This window comes from Rhyacophila brunnea, unplaced genomic scaffold (assembly GCF_057557595.1).
Source record: "Rhyacophila brunnea isolate RB1 unplaced genomic scaffold, BYU_Rbru_1.0 scaffold_1, whole genome shotgun sequence".
In the NCBI taxonomy this organism is placed as follows: domain Eukaryota; kingdom Metazoa; phylum Arthropoda; class Insecta; order Trichoptera; family Rhyacophilidae; genus Rhyacophila; species Rhyacophila brunnea.
In genome coordinates, this window is record NW_028232751.1 from 41,465,450 (window position 1) to 41,480,573 (window position 15,124).

The 15,124-nt window shown below is 33.7% G+C and overlaps 1 protein-coding gene across 3 annotated transcripts in view; it reads left to right on the forward strand.

The window, feature by feature from the left end:
* Positions 1-15,124, forward strand: part of Gyf (GIGYF family protein Gyf) — a 67,458-nt gene that overhangs the window by 31,863 nt on the left and 20,471 nt on the right. For all 3 annotated transcript variants that reach the window (XM_085944333.1, XM_085944326.1, XM_085944341.1), the window contains 6 exons: positions 7,782-7,880; positions 9,711-10,004; positions 10,254-10,385; positions 10,896-11,396; positions 11,618-11,659; positions 13,653-13,744. In XM_085944333.1, coding sequence (XP_085800459.1) covers positions 7,782-7,880; positions 9,711-10,004; positions 10,254-10,385; positions 10,896-11,396; positions 11,618-11,659; positions 13,653-13,744 — 1,160 coding nt within the window. The remainder of the gene's footprint in view (positions 1-7,781; positions 7,881-9,710; positions 10,005-10,253; positions 10,386-10,895; positions 11,397-11,617; positions 11,660-13,652; positions 13,745-15,124) is intronic.

The following is a 15,124-nucleotide window of genomic DNA, read 5'->3' on the forward strand; positions in this document are numbered from 1 at the left end:
GTAAACAAATATAAAGGGGATCCTTTTAACACTATAAGGTCCGCGAATTTTCGCGAACTACCTGCACCAATATCCGGTATTTTTTAAGGTTGTACTTCAGTTGAGGCATGGTCTAAAAAGATCGTGGCTAGGCGATGCGCGGATTGCGGGTCACGGGTGCAAATGACGCATGCCAAACGAAATATAATTTGTCATATAAATCCAACATACGTCCATTTTATGTTCTATTAGTAACAATAATAATATATTCATTGACATGTTTTCTTTTTAAAGTAAATGGGTAACATTTTAAGTCATCTATACACGATTTAAGAATTAATACGCCCGTCGCCATCACGAAACAAAGTGACGTGTTTCCAGCTCGACGTTCTCTCTCGCCTATAGTTGAAAGTTATTTGCCGTTTCACTGATGTATCACCTTAATGAAAATCAACAAATTTCGATCGTGAAGTTAAAAATGATATAACTTTTGAACCTATTGATATATTTCAATAAAAATTTTCAGAGAATACTTAAAATATATCAATGCATCAAATTGTGTCATTTATTCAACACTTGTCAACCTCTGGCCCGCGTTCCATAAAGATAAAGTATATAATTTGTAAATTTTCGTAAATTATTTATTATATTTTATTAGATTAGTTCAATTTGTTAAATATAATGCAAAGGAAACAGCATATTGATATAAAGCAATCACAATATATTATTTTTTAATTAAAAACTATAATAAAATATTCAAATACGAAATGTTTTACACCGCTATAGAATATGTATCAATCCATTTTTAGCAGTAGCTACTCACATCTCTGATTATCAAATAAAATAACAAAGACTTCACACAAAATGTGAAGTGTTTAAAAATAAAAGCATATTCATTCCTGAACGAACACTTATTACTAATTTATTGGTTTTATGTCGGCTGAGGCATAACCGATGCAGTGCAGCGGCGTGCATATTTTCGAGTAAATTCAATTAAATTAAATGCACGCATATACATTCCCACCGCTTATTACAATTTGGTATTTTTGTAGGTATCGAGACAAGCCAATAACAGTGCAGAGGCGTGCGTAAAAAAATCATATAACAAAATCTATGAGCAATAAATTCTAAAACAAACATCTACAAAAATATTTGAATCAACACTCAACCTTATGGATACCTTTAGATAACTGGCTAGGCACGAAATAGTTATTGTCACATAATAATATATTGTACGAGTAGATTAAACAAATTAAACACTAAAACTGAAATTATTTGAAATAGTTTATAAAACTATGAATGTAAAATGAACCAACAACTAATACACTTTTTTTTTTAATGATACGAAGAAAGCAATTACCAATATGTAAAAGTTTATGTGAGGAACACACTTTACACTTTCTTCTTAAACGTTTATTAGTTGCGGAAATCCGCGGAAATATTTGATTGTGATTGAAAATTGCGGAAATATTTGATGTTGTTTTATACTGCCGGAGAGTCTTTGTAATGAAGTAGGTGAACTGGTTTTATGGGTTGAATCTGTATCAGAAGATGTAGAAGGTGCATGCGTTTCCGCAACATCAATTGATTCAGATGTCTGTATATCCTCGATCCAAACTTTATGTTCAACAAAAAATCATGAAATTTCATTTTTCATTATTAGTGAAATGTAAATAATGCAATATTTGAAAAACCGCTTACGTGGCATAGTTTTCGAAAATATGGGAGTCTCTATAAGTGGATTTGTCGACCAATAAGACTGAGTCGCTTTTCTGACAATGCCCATTATTATCACCAACCCAAACCACTTTTTTAACTCTGACATGGTTATGTCCACTCATTTTTTAGATTTAGCTGCAGGACTTAAATTATCAGTGTCATATGTCACTCCTGACTATCCTTGAAATGGCTTGTTCTCTCTCGGCGGATCATCATCGTTCCATCATTGTCGGCCTCAGTTTCTGAATCCTCAGAATCACTCCCGAAATATGTTGTACGTGGGCGTATTCTCAAAAGAGCAAATGAGTCTGCTTCAATATCACTAAAATCTCCGATATCTTCACAGTCACTGGGAATATCTGCCATACAATCTGCATAGTTTTCCTCTAAAAACGATTGGTCCTCCATTTTAAAAAGATTTTTTGGAGATAAAACTAATAAAAAATATATATCCTAGCTAAAATATACTTAGATTAATTATTTTTTCAATGAAATTAGTGCAATAAATATAAATAATAATAGCTATTATTTATGCAGTTGCACAACCAATAATCTCCCGAAGAAAGCGAACGAAAATGACAACGCGATACAACAAGTTTACATTTGTAACTGTTCTCATTTACAAGATAAAATTTCTGTCATGGACGATGAAGCATGGTGGACGTTTCATGGGTAGTAAACCATTAAGGATAAAATATCAAATAGCATGCAATTTCATAGCTAAAAATCGCGTTCATTTTTTAAAAAAAGTATGCCGGTTCATAAATGGTTGACTACCACTGAAAAGGGTCGACAATTAAACTTCGAAGTTGAAGTGACGACACTGGAATATAACATTGAGTGTTTATTACCTTTTTTGTTTATGTCTCGTGATTCACCCGCTTAGAAATGCGCTTGTAACTAATTAAAAAAATGGTATAGGTACAAAAAAAAAACTGAATGGTGTTACGTCCGCCATCTCTGTAAAAACACCGAAATATTTTTTTTCCATCGTGCTTTTACTTCTTGCACATGTCATTCAACCATCTGTCGATAGATCTTGCAAGCAAATATTAAATTTCATATTTATTTTTCACAGTAAAGATATGCATAAGTAAAAACGCCACGTTGGCGTCGCCGGACCGTAACGTTCGGCTCGCAAAAGACGCCAATGTGGCGTCGCCGGACCGTAAAGTGTTAATATACAGTTGAACTCCATTATTACGATCTGGGATGTAATGAGGAAACATTCGTTGACATATACCGAGCTAAAATACTGTTAATGTGTCGATCGTTTAAAAACATTTCGCCCACGGCCAGGGTCTAAGTACATACCTAATTGGTGTTTCGCCGACAATAATAAAAAAGTAACATGTTTGGCACATAAAACGAGAATTTTAGTTTTTTTCTGATATTTTTTAGAATTCCCGCATATGAAACATCTTCTTCTAGGCTTATCGGTATTTGGTGTCAGTGAAATATATTCTGGCATATGTCCCGTTACACTTTTGGACAATAATCGTACGGGATTATCGCTAGTTGACATTGTCGATTTGGGCAGGGGCGCATTTGAAATTTTTCCACTAGTTGTTTTATTACACAGAGTAATTGCCCAATCTTTTTTTATCACATTTAATAAATTTATATAGATAAAAGGCATTTAATAAATATAAGTCGATCATGTGGAATGCAACATGCTTGATCGACTTTCTCATACACGACAAGTTGCTGAGCATCATGTCGGATTTGTCTACCGTGCCCATATTTTTGTTATAGTCTATAACACATTTCGGTTTTACAATGTATTCGCCAGTTATATAGTTAATTTTTCCCGTTGGTCCAATTGATGCATCGTGGGGGGTGGATAGCATGTGCATATCCCTCCTGTCGTGCCATTTAAGAGCCAAAAGTGGACTGTTGTGCTTAGCCTCGGTGTCTCCCTTTTTCAGTTTGCTGAACTCTGGCGTATCTTAACGATTTTTTCTCACTGTTCCGCAAGCATTCGTTTTGTGAGAGTGGAGGTATTTAAAGAGCGCCGGACTCGAATACCAGTTTTCTATATATAGTTAAGGTGTGACCTTTCCCGATATAGTCTTTCATTAGCATTGTCACTCCCGCACCGGAAATACCGAGATTTTCATTGTCTTGTATGTCAGTCCTTTCCCCACAAGTCAATAATATATCCTGTCATATCGTCACACATCACAAAACATTTTTATTCCAAATCATCGTCATTAATAAAATTATAAACTGTAAACACGATTATACTTTCATCTATGCAAAGATTCTGGTGCGGTATCATCGATTCCCTAAAACTTGTATATTTTAACAGTAATCTAATTTTAGCTAGCCTATCATTTGATGCGGTCACACGATCAGAAAAATGGAACATTTGTAAAATAAGTTGGTATCGATCTCTAGCCATTATTTTCTCAAAAAGCAGGTAAGGATCGGTACTCCAATTTTCCTCTATCGACATGTGCTTATTCCGAGTCATCAGCATTGAGACGGCAAAAAATGTATACTACTCCGGCACTGACGTATCTATCCAATTGTGTGACCGCGATTTTGGTCCGAGGTCTGTTGCACTGTACGAATGGTAAAAAAATCTTATTTGTTTGGTTTACTATTTCCGACATAATATTATTATTCAAGAAAAGGCATTCGGGAAAGGATTCGTTTAAGTCGTTCAATGTCACGCCAGATCGAAAATCATCGAATTCTGAATTATAAGTATGTGTGGTCCCATTCTCCATGACTGCAAAATTCAATTAGCTCGTCAGAGTCCGTATTGTTAACGTCATGTTCAGTCTCATGCTGTTCCAATTCCTCTTCCGACATATCCTCATTAGTATGCACATTTTCTTCCTACATATTTACGCACTAATATAAAACTGAAATGTTTTTAAAATGTTTAACTACAGTATTAGGAAACGCCAAATCACAGAAATAATTAAAATCACAAACAATAGTTATTTATATCAGTTTTAATTTTCACATTCACTAAAATGGGACGCGGTAGACAGTACAAAAAATATTTAAAAAATCTCGGTAAAATAAAATCACACATTCAGTTAATCTTATATATATAATAACTTATAATAGTGGATTGGATTACGGATTTCTTCCGAAATAACCTTTCATACAAAACAGAATTAACTGAAAATGAATTTAATTCTACTTAAAGATGGCTAAAAGTATTAAAAAAATGCATTGGCATCGTGTTCTGATATATTCTAAAAGTTAATTAAAAATCGATTGCAAGATTTGTACTGGACAAACAACCACCGGACAAATAAGAATACGACCTAATAAAAAGTTGTAAAAATGCCCAAAGTAAAAGAAAGTAAAAGATCGCCCACCAGATACCTTGTACAATGCAGCCGAGTCTATAAAAAAGGAATACGCATATTATGTGTCACCACTTACACGGCAGGTGTATGTATAACCACTATATATATATACTACCAATCCATTATTAATAAACCCATTTTCTCTCCCAGCATGTATTATGCATAATAGAGGTCCAGCGGATTCCGGTTTCAAAACTCCTCTAATATCATCACTATGCCAACATTTATTCATAACATAGGATGTGTGCTAGAGGTGAGTTGGAAATACTGTCACCAGTTAGTGTACTTAAGTTTCGGATGAAACTACCCATACTAAGTATTTGTGGCCCAATAAACTTGTTTCAAGAAACTTGAAACGTATAAGATGTTCGAATTCGAACGCATTCGATGATAATAATATCATCGCCGTGACTCGCCATTCGGTAATGCTGGTTGACTTTCAACGCTATTGATATTAAATGCGCGCGAGCGAGATATCATGATACACGTATGTCTAGCCGTGATATTATACTCAACTGTCATTGTTCTCCCTTTCTCCTCTGTTGTAAAGTTGGTATAGTGAAGGACAGAAATGGTCACTTGTTCGATTTACAGTATACTATTTGAGTTCGCCTTAGTTTTAAGAGTTTTAGTTTCAGTTGAGTATGAGACTTTATTGAGTCCAGGGGTTCGACGCATGGTATGAGATCTCGCCGTACGCTAGCTAGTTCCTAGTCTTGCTACGTATGAAATCATCGCCTCGGACTTCGAGACTCGCGTATGTTTAGTATAGTACTACGGAATTAGTTTTAGTTAAGTTGAGTATGACATTTACATCGAGTTGACGTCAGTCGCAAGCCGGAATAGCGGAGTTCTTATAACGCTAACTGACTACGCGTTTACCTGGTTTTGTCACGTCAAGTTTCTCGATTATTTAGTGTTATAATTGGAACTTATAAACATAAACTGAATTCAAATTGTATACGTGATTGTATAAATGGATAATAATTATATTATACTTAATAAACAATTTGTGTAAAAATGGCTACTAAAAGGTTAAGTTTCGTGTGGAATCGTTCCAAAGAAATAGTTACATATTATGCCATCTGTAATGTTTGTAAAATAAAAAATTCATACAAGTCAATGTCAAATTTGAAGAAACTTTTACAGCGCAAGCACCCAACTATTCATATTGAATTTGCCAGGCAAAATATAGCTCCACCTGTAAATGAAAATGCTTTACAGATAAATGAAACCAGTGCTATTAATGCTTCAGTATTTTCTACTGAAACAGGAGTGACTAGTGCCATAGTTCCAGCGGTACCTGTCTCGAAAATGGGACTTTTCGAAAAGCGGATGTATTTTTAACGATTCTATTATAGCCGATATTTCAAATACTAGTAAGTATTTTGGATTCGATACTAAGTATTTTTTAATACTGGTAGTAAGTATACTTAGTCTTCAAAATCAACCAGTTTTTCCACCTCTAATGTGTGCACGTATGTTTCATCTACATAGAACACAGGACAATTTTCACCAAGTCGACTATTTCGCATAGTGTTGAGATATCTACCTCTCCACGCAACAATGCCGTGTCTCTCTATGATAACATTTCTTTTAGAAAGGCTTTTTTTTTAAATTAAAACCCTAGCTTATGTAACCATCGCCATAAAAATTCTTTGCTTCCTTGAAAGTCCATGCACTATCTTAAAGAAACCAGTAAGTTTTGCAGCGTCGGACTTGTTTGCGGACAGTATAAAACTCCTGCACTTTTTGACGCATGGTACATAAGTCCATACTATCCAATGCAATCTTTTTTTTTACGCGGCGTTTTTTTCCAGGCGTTACGATTTTTGAAGAGGAGGCACTCGATGTAGTCATTTCTTTCTTGATTCTAGAAACTGTCCTTGGGGATGTAAATTAATGATCGACTTCGTATAAGTATCTACATAATTTTAAGCATTTTTGTAAATTTTACATCTCCGTAGATAATAATTGATTTAATGACAATAATGTTTATTCTTGAAAATATTCTTGCCAATTTATTGCCAGTCTACTTAAATGATCATTTATGCTTAATTATTATACGTCTAAAAATGTTAATAAAATAGATTACGATACGCACAACTATATAATATACAAACATAATTCCCAGTATTTGGGGAAATATTTCTAGTATTACAACACTGAATTTTGACATGACCGCAACCCATGATATGGGCTTGTTTAAAGTATTGTATAGGCTCGCCTTTTAAATGCGACTCTTTTTCTTCTTCGCAATAAATTAAAAGTTTACTAATAATAATTCGAACACCACTTCGTATTGTTTTACACATCTTTTGAATATAAAAAGCTTCAAATTACGTAAATTGATAGATGCGTCCAATATGAGTGTCAAAAATATAATGAATAATTTGGGGGCGTTCCTTATTTGAAACTGGAAGTTCGATTAGCTGTACTGGAGGGGATTGTAGTTCACAGTTTTGCCACGTAGCCAAGATGAAGTTGTCCTACAATAAATAAAAACATAACCATGAATTGAATGTACCATAATAAAACAGGACTAGTGATATAAAGATAAAAAAGTAATGGGGAAAATATGAATTCCTGGCACATCGTTCATGGCACAGGCATTCGTTGCACCGCATGTTATGCACCATACTGTCATAGTAAACTCAGGCATTTAAAATCATAATTGTATAGCTGCTGACATTTTCTGTTTGTAAAAACACAATGAATACTTTTAACATTTGGCCATAATTTTTTTTTCAGAACGTGATGGATCAATCTCAGCTGCCCATAGATATGCAATATCCTCAACAATTGCCGCCAGGTGTAGAACATCAGCATTGCAATACGCATGATTGTGTGGTGCGTATAATAAACGTTTTATCGCAATATAACCATACCCCTCATAAATGTATCAATTCTACTTTTCTTCTAATACGATACCTTAACTAATTCTTTTTTGTCAATATCCAATCGTTTTTTAAACTGATTAATTACCGAACTTTTAAAAGTAAAAACGTAAAACCTTATTGCCTCCATAACAAGAGAAAATACAGGTAATTAAGCAATTAGCACACTTTCAATTTCTTTTTACCGACAGTTTTCATCAATACAGTAAAACCTCGTTAATGCAAATTCGACGGGACCGAAAATCGAAAAAAAATTCGAATTACGAATTTTATGAAATGTTTAAATATTAAAATTTTGAAAAAAAAAATTTTTTGATTTTCATTAATATTGTTTACAATCATAGATGTGCCTACCAAATTTCCGGTTCCGTGTGTGTTAATGGGTCATGAAATGTCAGGATTATTTTTATTACCTTAAAATAAGTAATTTATGATGTTTTAAGAAAAGTCTGTCACAATTTTCAATGACTGGCTCATGAAATAGTGTACTTTATTACGATTTATTGAATATTTTTATATGCCAGGACTCCGAAATAATTTCAAATTACGAAATTCGAAGTAAAGGTATTGTTTTACATGAAAATAATGTTCAAGGGACTTTTTTTTCGAAAAATTTCGAATCATCCGTGTTCTTATTAACGAGGTTTTACTGTACTAGAGATTGTGATTGAAAAATGTCATCTTGAGAAATAATCAGAAACAGTTAATCTCGAATCTCGAGAAATGAAATTTATAAAATTTCAATAATTCTTGAGATTGTCGAGAATTCGATAAATTGTTAGACAATAATACCAAAGAGAAAATTTAAAACTGAAAAAAAAGGCTGCTGACATCAGAATTTTTACAATTATAAAAAATTGAGGCATAAAAGCTAAAATTTTGATTTGGTTTGTCTAAAAAAAGTACTGACACAGCGACTGGCACATTTGCGTAAGTTGGCCATTAGATATAATTAATATGATATTTAAATGTGGTAATTAAATATTAATAAACAGGTTGGCAGTGATTGTGTTAATTCTGAACAATTTTTTTTTTTATAATATTGGTTTCAATATCAACATTTGAAAACAAAATATCCTTGAGTTTGATAATTCTAGTACTTACCTTGGGAAATGAAAAATGTTGAAAAGTCACAAGCTCTAATCACTACCTAGAGTGCGAAAATTATAAGTTGAAGTGTCATGGCCGTCATGGCACTGCAATATATTATGAAAAGCTTGTCAGTATTGCAGTTTTCGAAACGGCCACGCTTCATGTTAAACTTGCCGCAGTCCCGATATAAATATACAAAAAACATTTTCTTTTTGAAAATCCAATTTATAGTAATTTTTGCCAATTCAAAATCAAATTTTTAATGTTCCTTGGATGTCGAATTAATGTGATATTACTGTATATAATAATTGATTTGTATGCTATAGCACATATTGAACTCTATTTGAATATTTATTTAAAATTTTTTTATAGCTGCCCGAAGAGGGAGCTAAGGTAAGTTATTTTAAAATATTAAAGAACTCTGGGAATTTGATTCTTTTAATTTCATATTTCCATTTATGATTTTGATACATAATTAGAATATTGTTGCCCAACTTATTAGGTCCATGCTCTGGATCTATTCACCATGGTTCTAGGATGGTAAAGGCTGGCATCATTTTTATTTAGTGCATTTGTACCTTGGCCATTGAAGAGTGCTGTAATTCTCTCCCTCATTCTTCTCAATGCCTGAAAATGATTTTAGAGTAAAAGATTGTAACTATTTGTTTATAAAAATCCTGATGTGTTTCAGATGGATAATCAGTGGATGTCGCGGCCTGCTACTAATGCCTATCAGTGGAGAGGACCCTCACACCAGAGCAACTCACCTTCACCAGTACAATTTCAGATGGCTGCCGCTTCTCATTTGAATCAACTTCAGATGCAGGCGGCAATGGCTGGCCCTAATCACCAGGCCATGATGGGCAATATGAACACGATGCCCCTGTTGCGAGCCGGTCCACCACCCATGATGCAACCGCCTATAATGTTGCCACCTGTTCCAACTGTGGTGGCACCCATTCCTTCATCTATTTGGGAGAATCAGGTTAGGTGTTGGCTATATCATTGCAGCCAGAGTATTAGGTTTTTCCACTTTTAGTTTGTGACAATAAATTTATATATATATATATATATAAGGTGTATATGCCATTCAAAAACAATTAAAATAATAAAGAAAGATTCTGTGTCTACCATCCGTAGCAGATATGTAGATGAAATTTTGTATTGTATGTGGACAGAAGTAATGCAAAAATCCATGGAAATTAACCCTATATAAAAATTATTCATTTTACAGAGTGATACAAAACAACCAATTCGGCTTGAACAACTCTATTCTTCGATTAATCAGCAACACCCGTCTACCCTGATTCCAAATCAGAACCATAGTGCTATGATGATGGAACTAATAAAGAATAATCAATATAAGGTTTGTACTGTTCATTTTTTTTATCCGTTTGCACAAACATTACAAGATTTCATTGAGCAATGCATAGTTAAGTAGTGTTTATTTTTTATTTTTATGAATTTTTAATGGTACCGTCAAATGGGGCGCCATTGAAATCAAGGGGTTACTTTGATACTTTGAACACGTTTTCGAAATTGGCAACACAGTACCCACCGTAACGGTATGATTATAAGGTTATTAGTCTATTTTAAAAGATAAATCTATGGTCTACCGGTCAAAACTACAAATATGGTAATTAAGTGTCCGATTTGTTGTATATCGGAATTCAATTCAAGTTGCAATTTTGAATATCAACTGTGAAGAGAAACAAGACTCTTTTACAACACTTTCAACGCAAATATGAACTTGAAGAAACTCACAGCGAGAAAAATATTGGTATTTTTTATGCGCTATGCAACTTATTCAGGAGTAACATTATGTTTTACAATGCATAAAAGTAAATTCCGCCTAAATACCTATTTCTTTTTTCAGAATATTGTGGAAGATACCAACAAGCAACACTCGCAATTGCAACCGCAGCACTCATTAACAAATCCTCTGTTGGCTCATGGTCATTCTTCGATGCCACCGTCTAACCTGCTTCCGAATAAAATGCAACAAAACACCCTCCAAATGCAGCAAATGATGCTTTCACAGCAACAGCCCCCCAGCCAAAAACCCGTTACCCCAACAGTTGAACAGCCAATGAAAGCATCTGAAATCCCCATTCAACAGCAGACCCTTCAGTACAAGTTAAAAAATAATATACAAATTGCACAACGCGCCGCAGTTCCAAAGCCGGTGGCAACCGCCAAGTCCTCGGAACCCTCTAATCAGAAAGACATCCCGAATCCGCCTAAATCAAAGATAACCCCTGATACACCGGAACCAAAACCTGCCCCTGTTAATAAAGTCAGCCAGAGTAACGGGAAACCAGCTGATGCCGCTACTACCACTACTGTTCCTGCCAAAACGAAGAGTCCTGATGAAAGGGTAAGCACATGCACACACATGAACATTTATAAATCATATTCAATTTTTAATGGGCCCACTGCATCTCATGATTCTTACTCCGCAGTGTGGTCACAAGTTAATATTATATTTTATGTAAAATTACCAAAGGTGTTTAAGGAGGACCTTTGCTGTAAATCTAATGATAATCAAGTTTGTTACTTACATTATGGAATATTATACATTTTTTCGTAACCTTACAGCAAAAGAAGAAGGAAGAGGCTCGGGTAGCTAAAGAACAAAAGGTACTTTCATTTTTATCATTCGTATTTTATAATTATGGTTTTTTTTTTAAGTTATATTTATATTTAATTTAAGTTATACTTTAGGTGCGTTTGGGAAAACAGATCAGAGTTTATTTTTGGCATGTGACGCGTGCAAATGTAACGCATTAATTTGGTGTGGGACGTGGGACGGAAGTTTTGCCCGGCGATGCAACATAATTTATTTTGCGCGGCGACGTTTGGGTTCCAAATAATGTTGCAACTTTTATTATGATTTTATTATGATTATTCATTAAGATTTGAGGCTATATTTATGAGTAAAATTATATATCAATAAATAAATAAATTTTGTGAATGTTGAGTTGACAAATAATTCAAAAAATGGTATGTTGCAAATTTACAATATTTAGACACAAAAATACATATTTTTACAGTTTAGGATAATATCTGTCGCATATCCCATCTCAATTTATTTATTAGCGGTTTATAATTGAAGACGATAATAATTATTATGTTTCATCACAAAAGCCAATATCACGATTCAGTTAACCCATCGCGCCTTATCGGCGCCAATTTGGCGCCGGTGTTACTGGATGCAGGACATGATGAAAATCAAAAAAAATTAATCATATTTTAATTTTTTTTTAAGTTGAAATTACTTAATAATAGATGTAGCTATCATTTTATGATGTTAGTTATATACAGTCCAATATATTTTTTAAGAAATATTTGATTTATAAAATCTATTTTTATTTAAATTTGTCAAAATAATGATCAGTTCGCTGGGTATTAGGTGTTTGAGACAGTAATAAACATAAAATGGCCCTCCATCTTCTAAATATCTTGAAGAGTATTATATTTAGCTCCAGTTTTAGTATATCTTCCTTTTATTATTTACTTCTATCATGGACTTTTTATCTATGTCATTTTGTATAAAAAAAGGCAAAGAAAACCCAAAAACTATATTTGACATGTTTTTTTCATTCCACGTGTACACAAAGTTTACTTAAAATGTAAATACTTAATAGAAAAATTCAAAATCTATAAATATTTAAAAGATTTATTTGAATTGAATGAATAAAACATGAGTTATATCAATTTTAGTAATCGGTGTGCCTTTTTAAATGTTCCTGAAAAATTAATTCTGTCTGCAATGGGTTAAATAGGCTATGTTTTACTTTTGATTTGTAATAAATTATTATTGTTGTTAACGAAAATAGTTGTACAGTCATCTGTTTAAGCAAAGATGGTCGAAATAGCGGTTTGCTATATTTTTCAAACACAGGTTTTGAGATTTTTTTCTTCTAAAGTAGGTACATTCTGCAATAATATTATTTATTCGCTTACATAATATTATTGCTGATGGTATATATATCGATAAAATACATATAATCATAATAACACACAAATAAAATTTGATTTTTTACTAATTCATCGTGGGCACTTCTGAATCGATTATATATATCGATAAAATACATATAATCATAATAACACACCAATAAAATTTGATTTTTTATTAATTCATCATGGGCACTTCTGAATCGATTATAACCGCTGTATGGCAAAGATGAGTTTTTTGTTTTGTTACGCCAAAGAAGTATAACTTCTAACGCACATACATAAGTACACACACCGATTTTTTTTTTAATTACACCACTACATAATATAATCAAGATTTAAGAGTTGCAATATTGTTTTACTTGGAATAGCCTCAGACACACAGCCTAGGCAACTTGGCTTGATAGTTAATTTACAAAGGATTAACCCAGCAAACAAGTTTTGTGTTCAAATCGTTTCGGTTGAAGATATTTTTCTAGGATTTTTATAATTCTGAGGCTGTTCATAATGTGTTGTGAATAGTTAATAGTATTTTTTCAAAACACTTAAAAGTGCAACATTTATTTCATTTCAAGATTAAGCATCATTTTGCCAATCTTGATTCTAAAATTCTAATTTAACATTATATTATGTAGATAGTGACAATTTTTTATTGAATGATTATCATCTTTTTCAGGAGGGAATCGAGCGTCTTGCTAAACTAGAGCAGTCTCTTCGTCAAACAGGTGAATCTACCAAGGTTGACCAGGCAGCTGCCAAGACCAAAAAGTAACTACTTTTTTTAAACACCATTAAAGGAAAGCAATTCAATTTCCTAGCGAATGAAAATGTGTTGTTCAATACACATTATGTTCTTTTCCATTGCATTTTGATAAGTGACAGTTGCATATTAACCCGGCCGTCGCGAAAGTTTCCATATGAAAGAAGTCCCGTCTGCGGTACATGTTTTTTAAATGATGTTCTTCGATGATGGAGTGGTTTGGCCAAGATGCTGTTGGTTACTTTGATAACGAAGTTCATTACCGTAACCATTACTTCGGGAAATATTTGGTCACAAAACGCTTCTGAGGTACGAGGGTGGGTCAATAATTCCTTAGAAAAAAGCATTAAAACAGTTTTTATTTTTGTATTTTTTTTTATTTCTCAACATAATCTCCTTGGAGCTCAATACACTTGGTTAGACGTTTCTCAATTTTTTTTAAACCGTCAGAAAAATAAGTTTTCGGAAGGTCCTCAAAATAAGCATTTGTCCGATCGATGACTTCTTCATTTGAAAAAAAACGTTGTCCACTTAGCCATTTTTTTAAGTTTGGGAAAAGGAAAAAGTCACTGGGGGCTAAATCTGGCGAATACGGTGGGTGGTCGACCAATTCGAACTTCAATTCTTCAATTTTAGCCATTGATCGTAAACATGTGTGAACAAGGGCATTGTCCTGATGAAAGAGGATTTTTTTCCTGTTTAAATGAGGCCGTTTTTCTTCAATTTTGTTTTTTAGCTGGTCCAATAAAGATGCATAATAATCCCCTGTTATTGTTTTTCCTTTTTCCAAATAGTCAACGAAAATAATTCCACGTGCATCCCAAAATACAGTAGCCATAACCTTACCAGCTGATTTTACGGTTTATGCATAATAATCCCCTGTTATTGTTTTTCCTTTTTCCAAATAGTCAACGAAAATAATTCCACGTGCATCCCAAAATACAGTAGCCATAACCTTACCAGCTGATTTTACGGTTTTCGCCTTCTTTGGACATGGTTCGCCTTTCGCAATCCACTGCTTTGACTGTTCTTTCGTCTCGGGAGTATAGTGGTGTATCCATGTTTCATCTACAGTCACAAAGCGACGAAAAAATTCATCCGGATTGCGTTGCATGAGCGACAACAGGGCTTTAGAGGCCACCACCCTATTGCGTTTATTGTCGACTGTGAGCAAACGCGGCACCCATCTTGCAGAAACTTTTTTCATGCCCAATTTGTCATGTAAAATAGAAATGACGCTACCTTTTGAGATCCCTGTAACCTCAATTATCTCACTCAACTTTAATCTTCGGTCACTTAACACCATATCGTGGATTTTATTGATCATTTCTGGTGTAGTCACCTCTACAGGACGTCCTGAGCGTGGTTCATCCTTTGTTGATGTACGA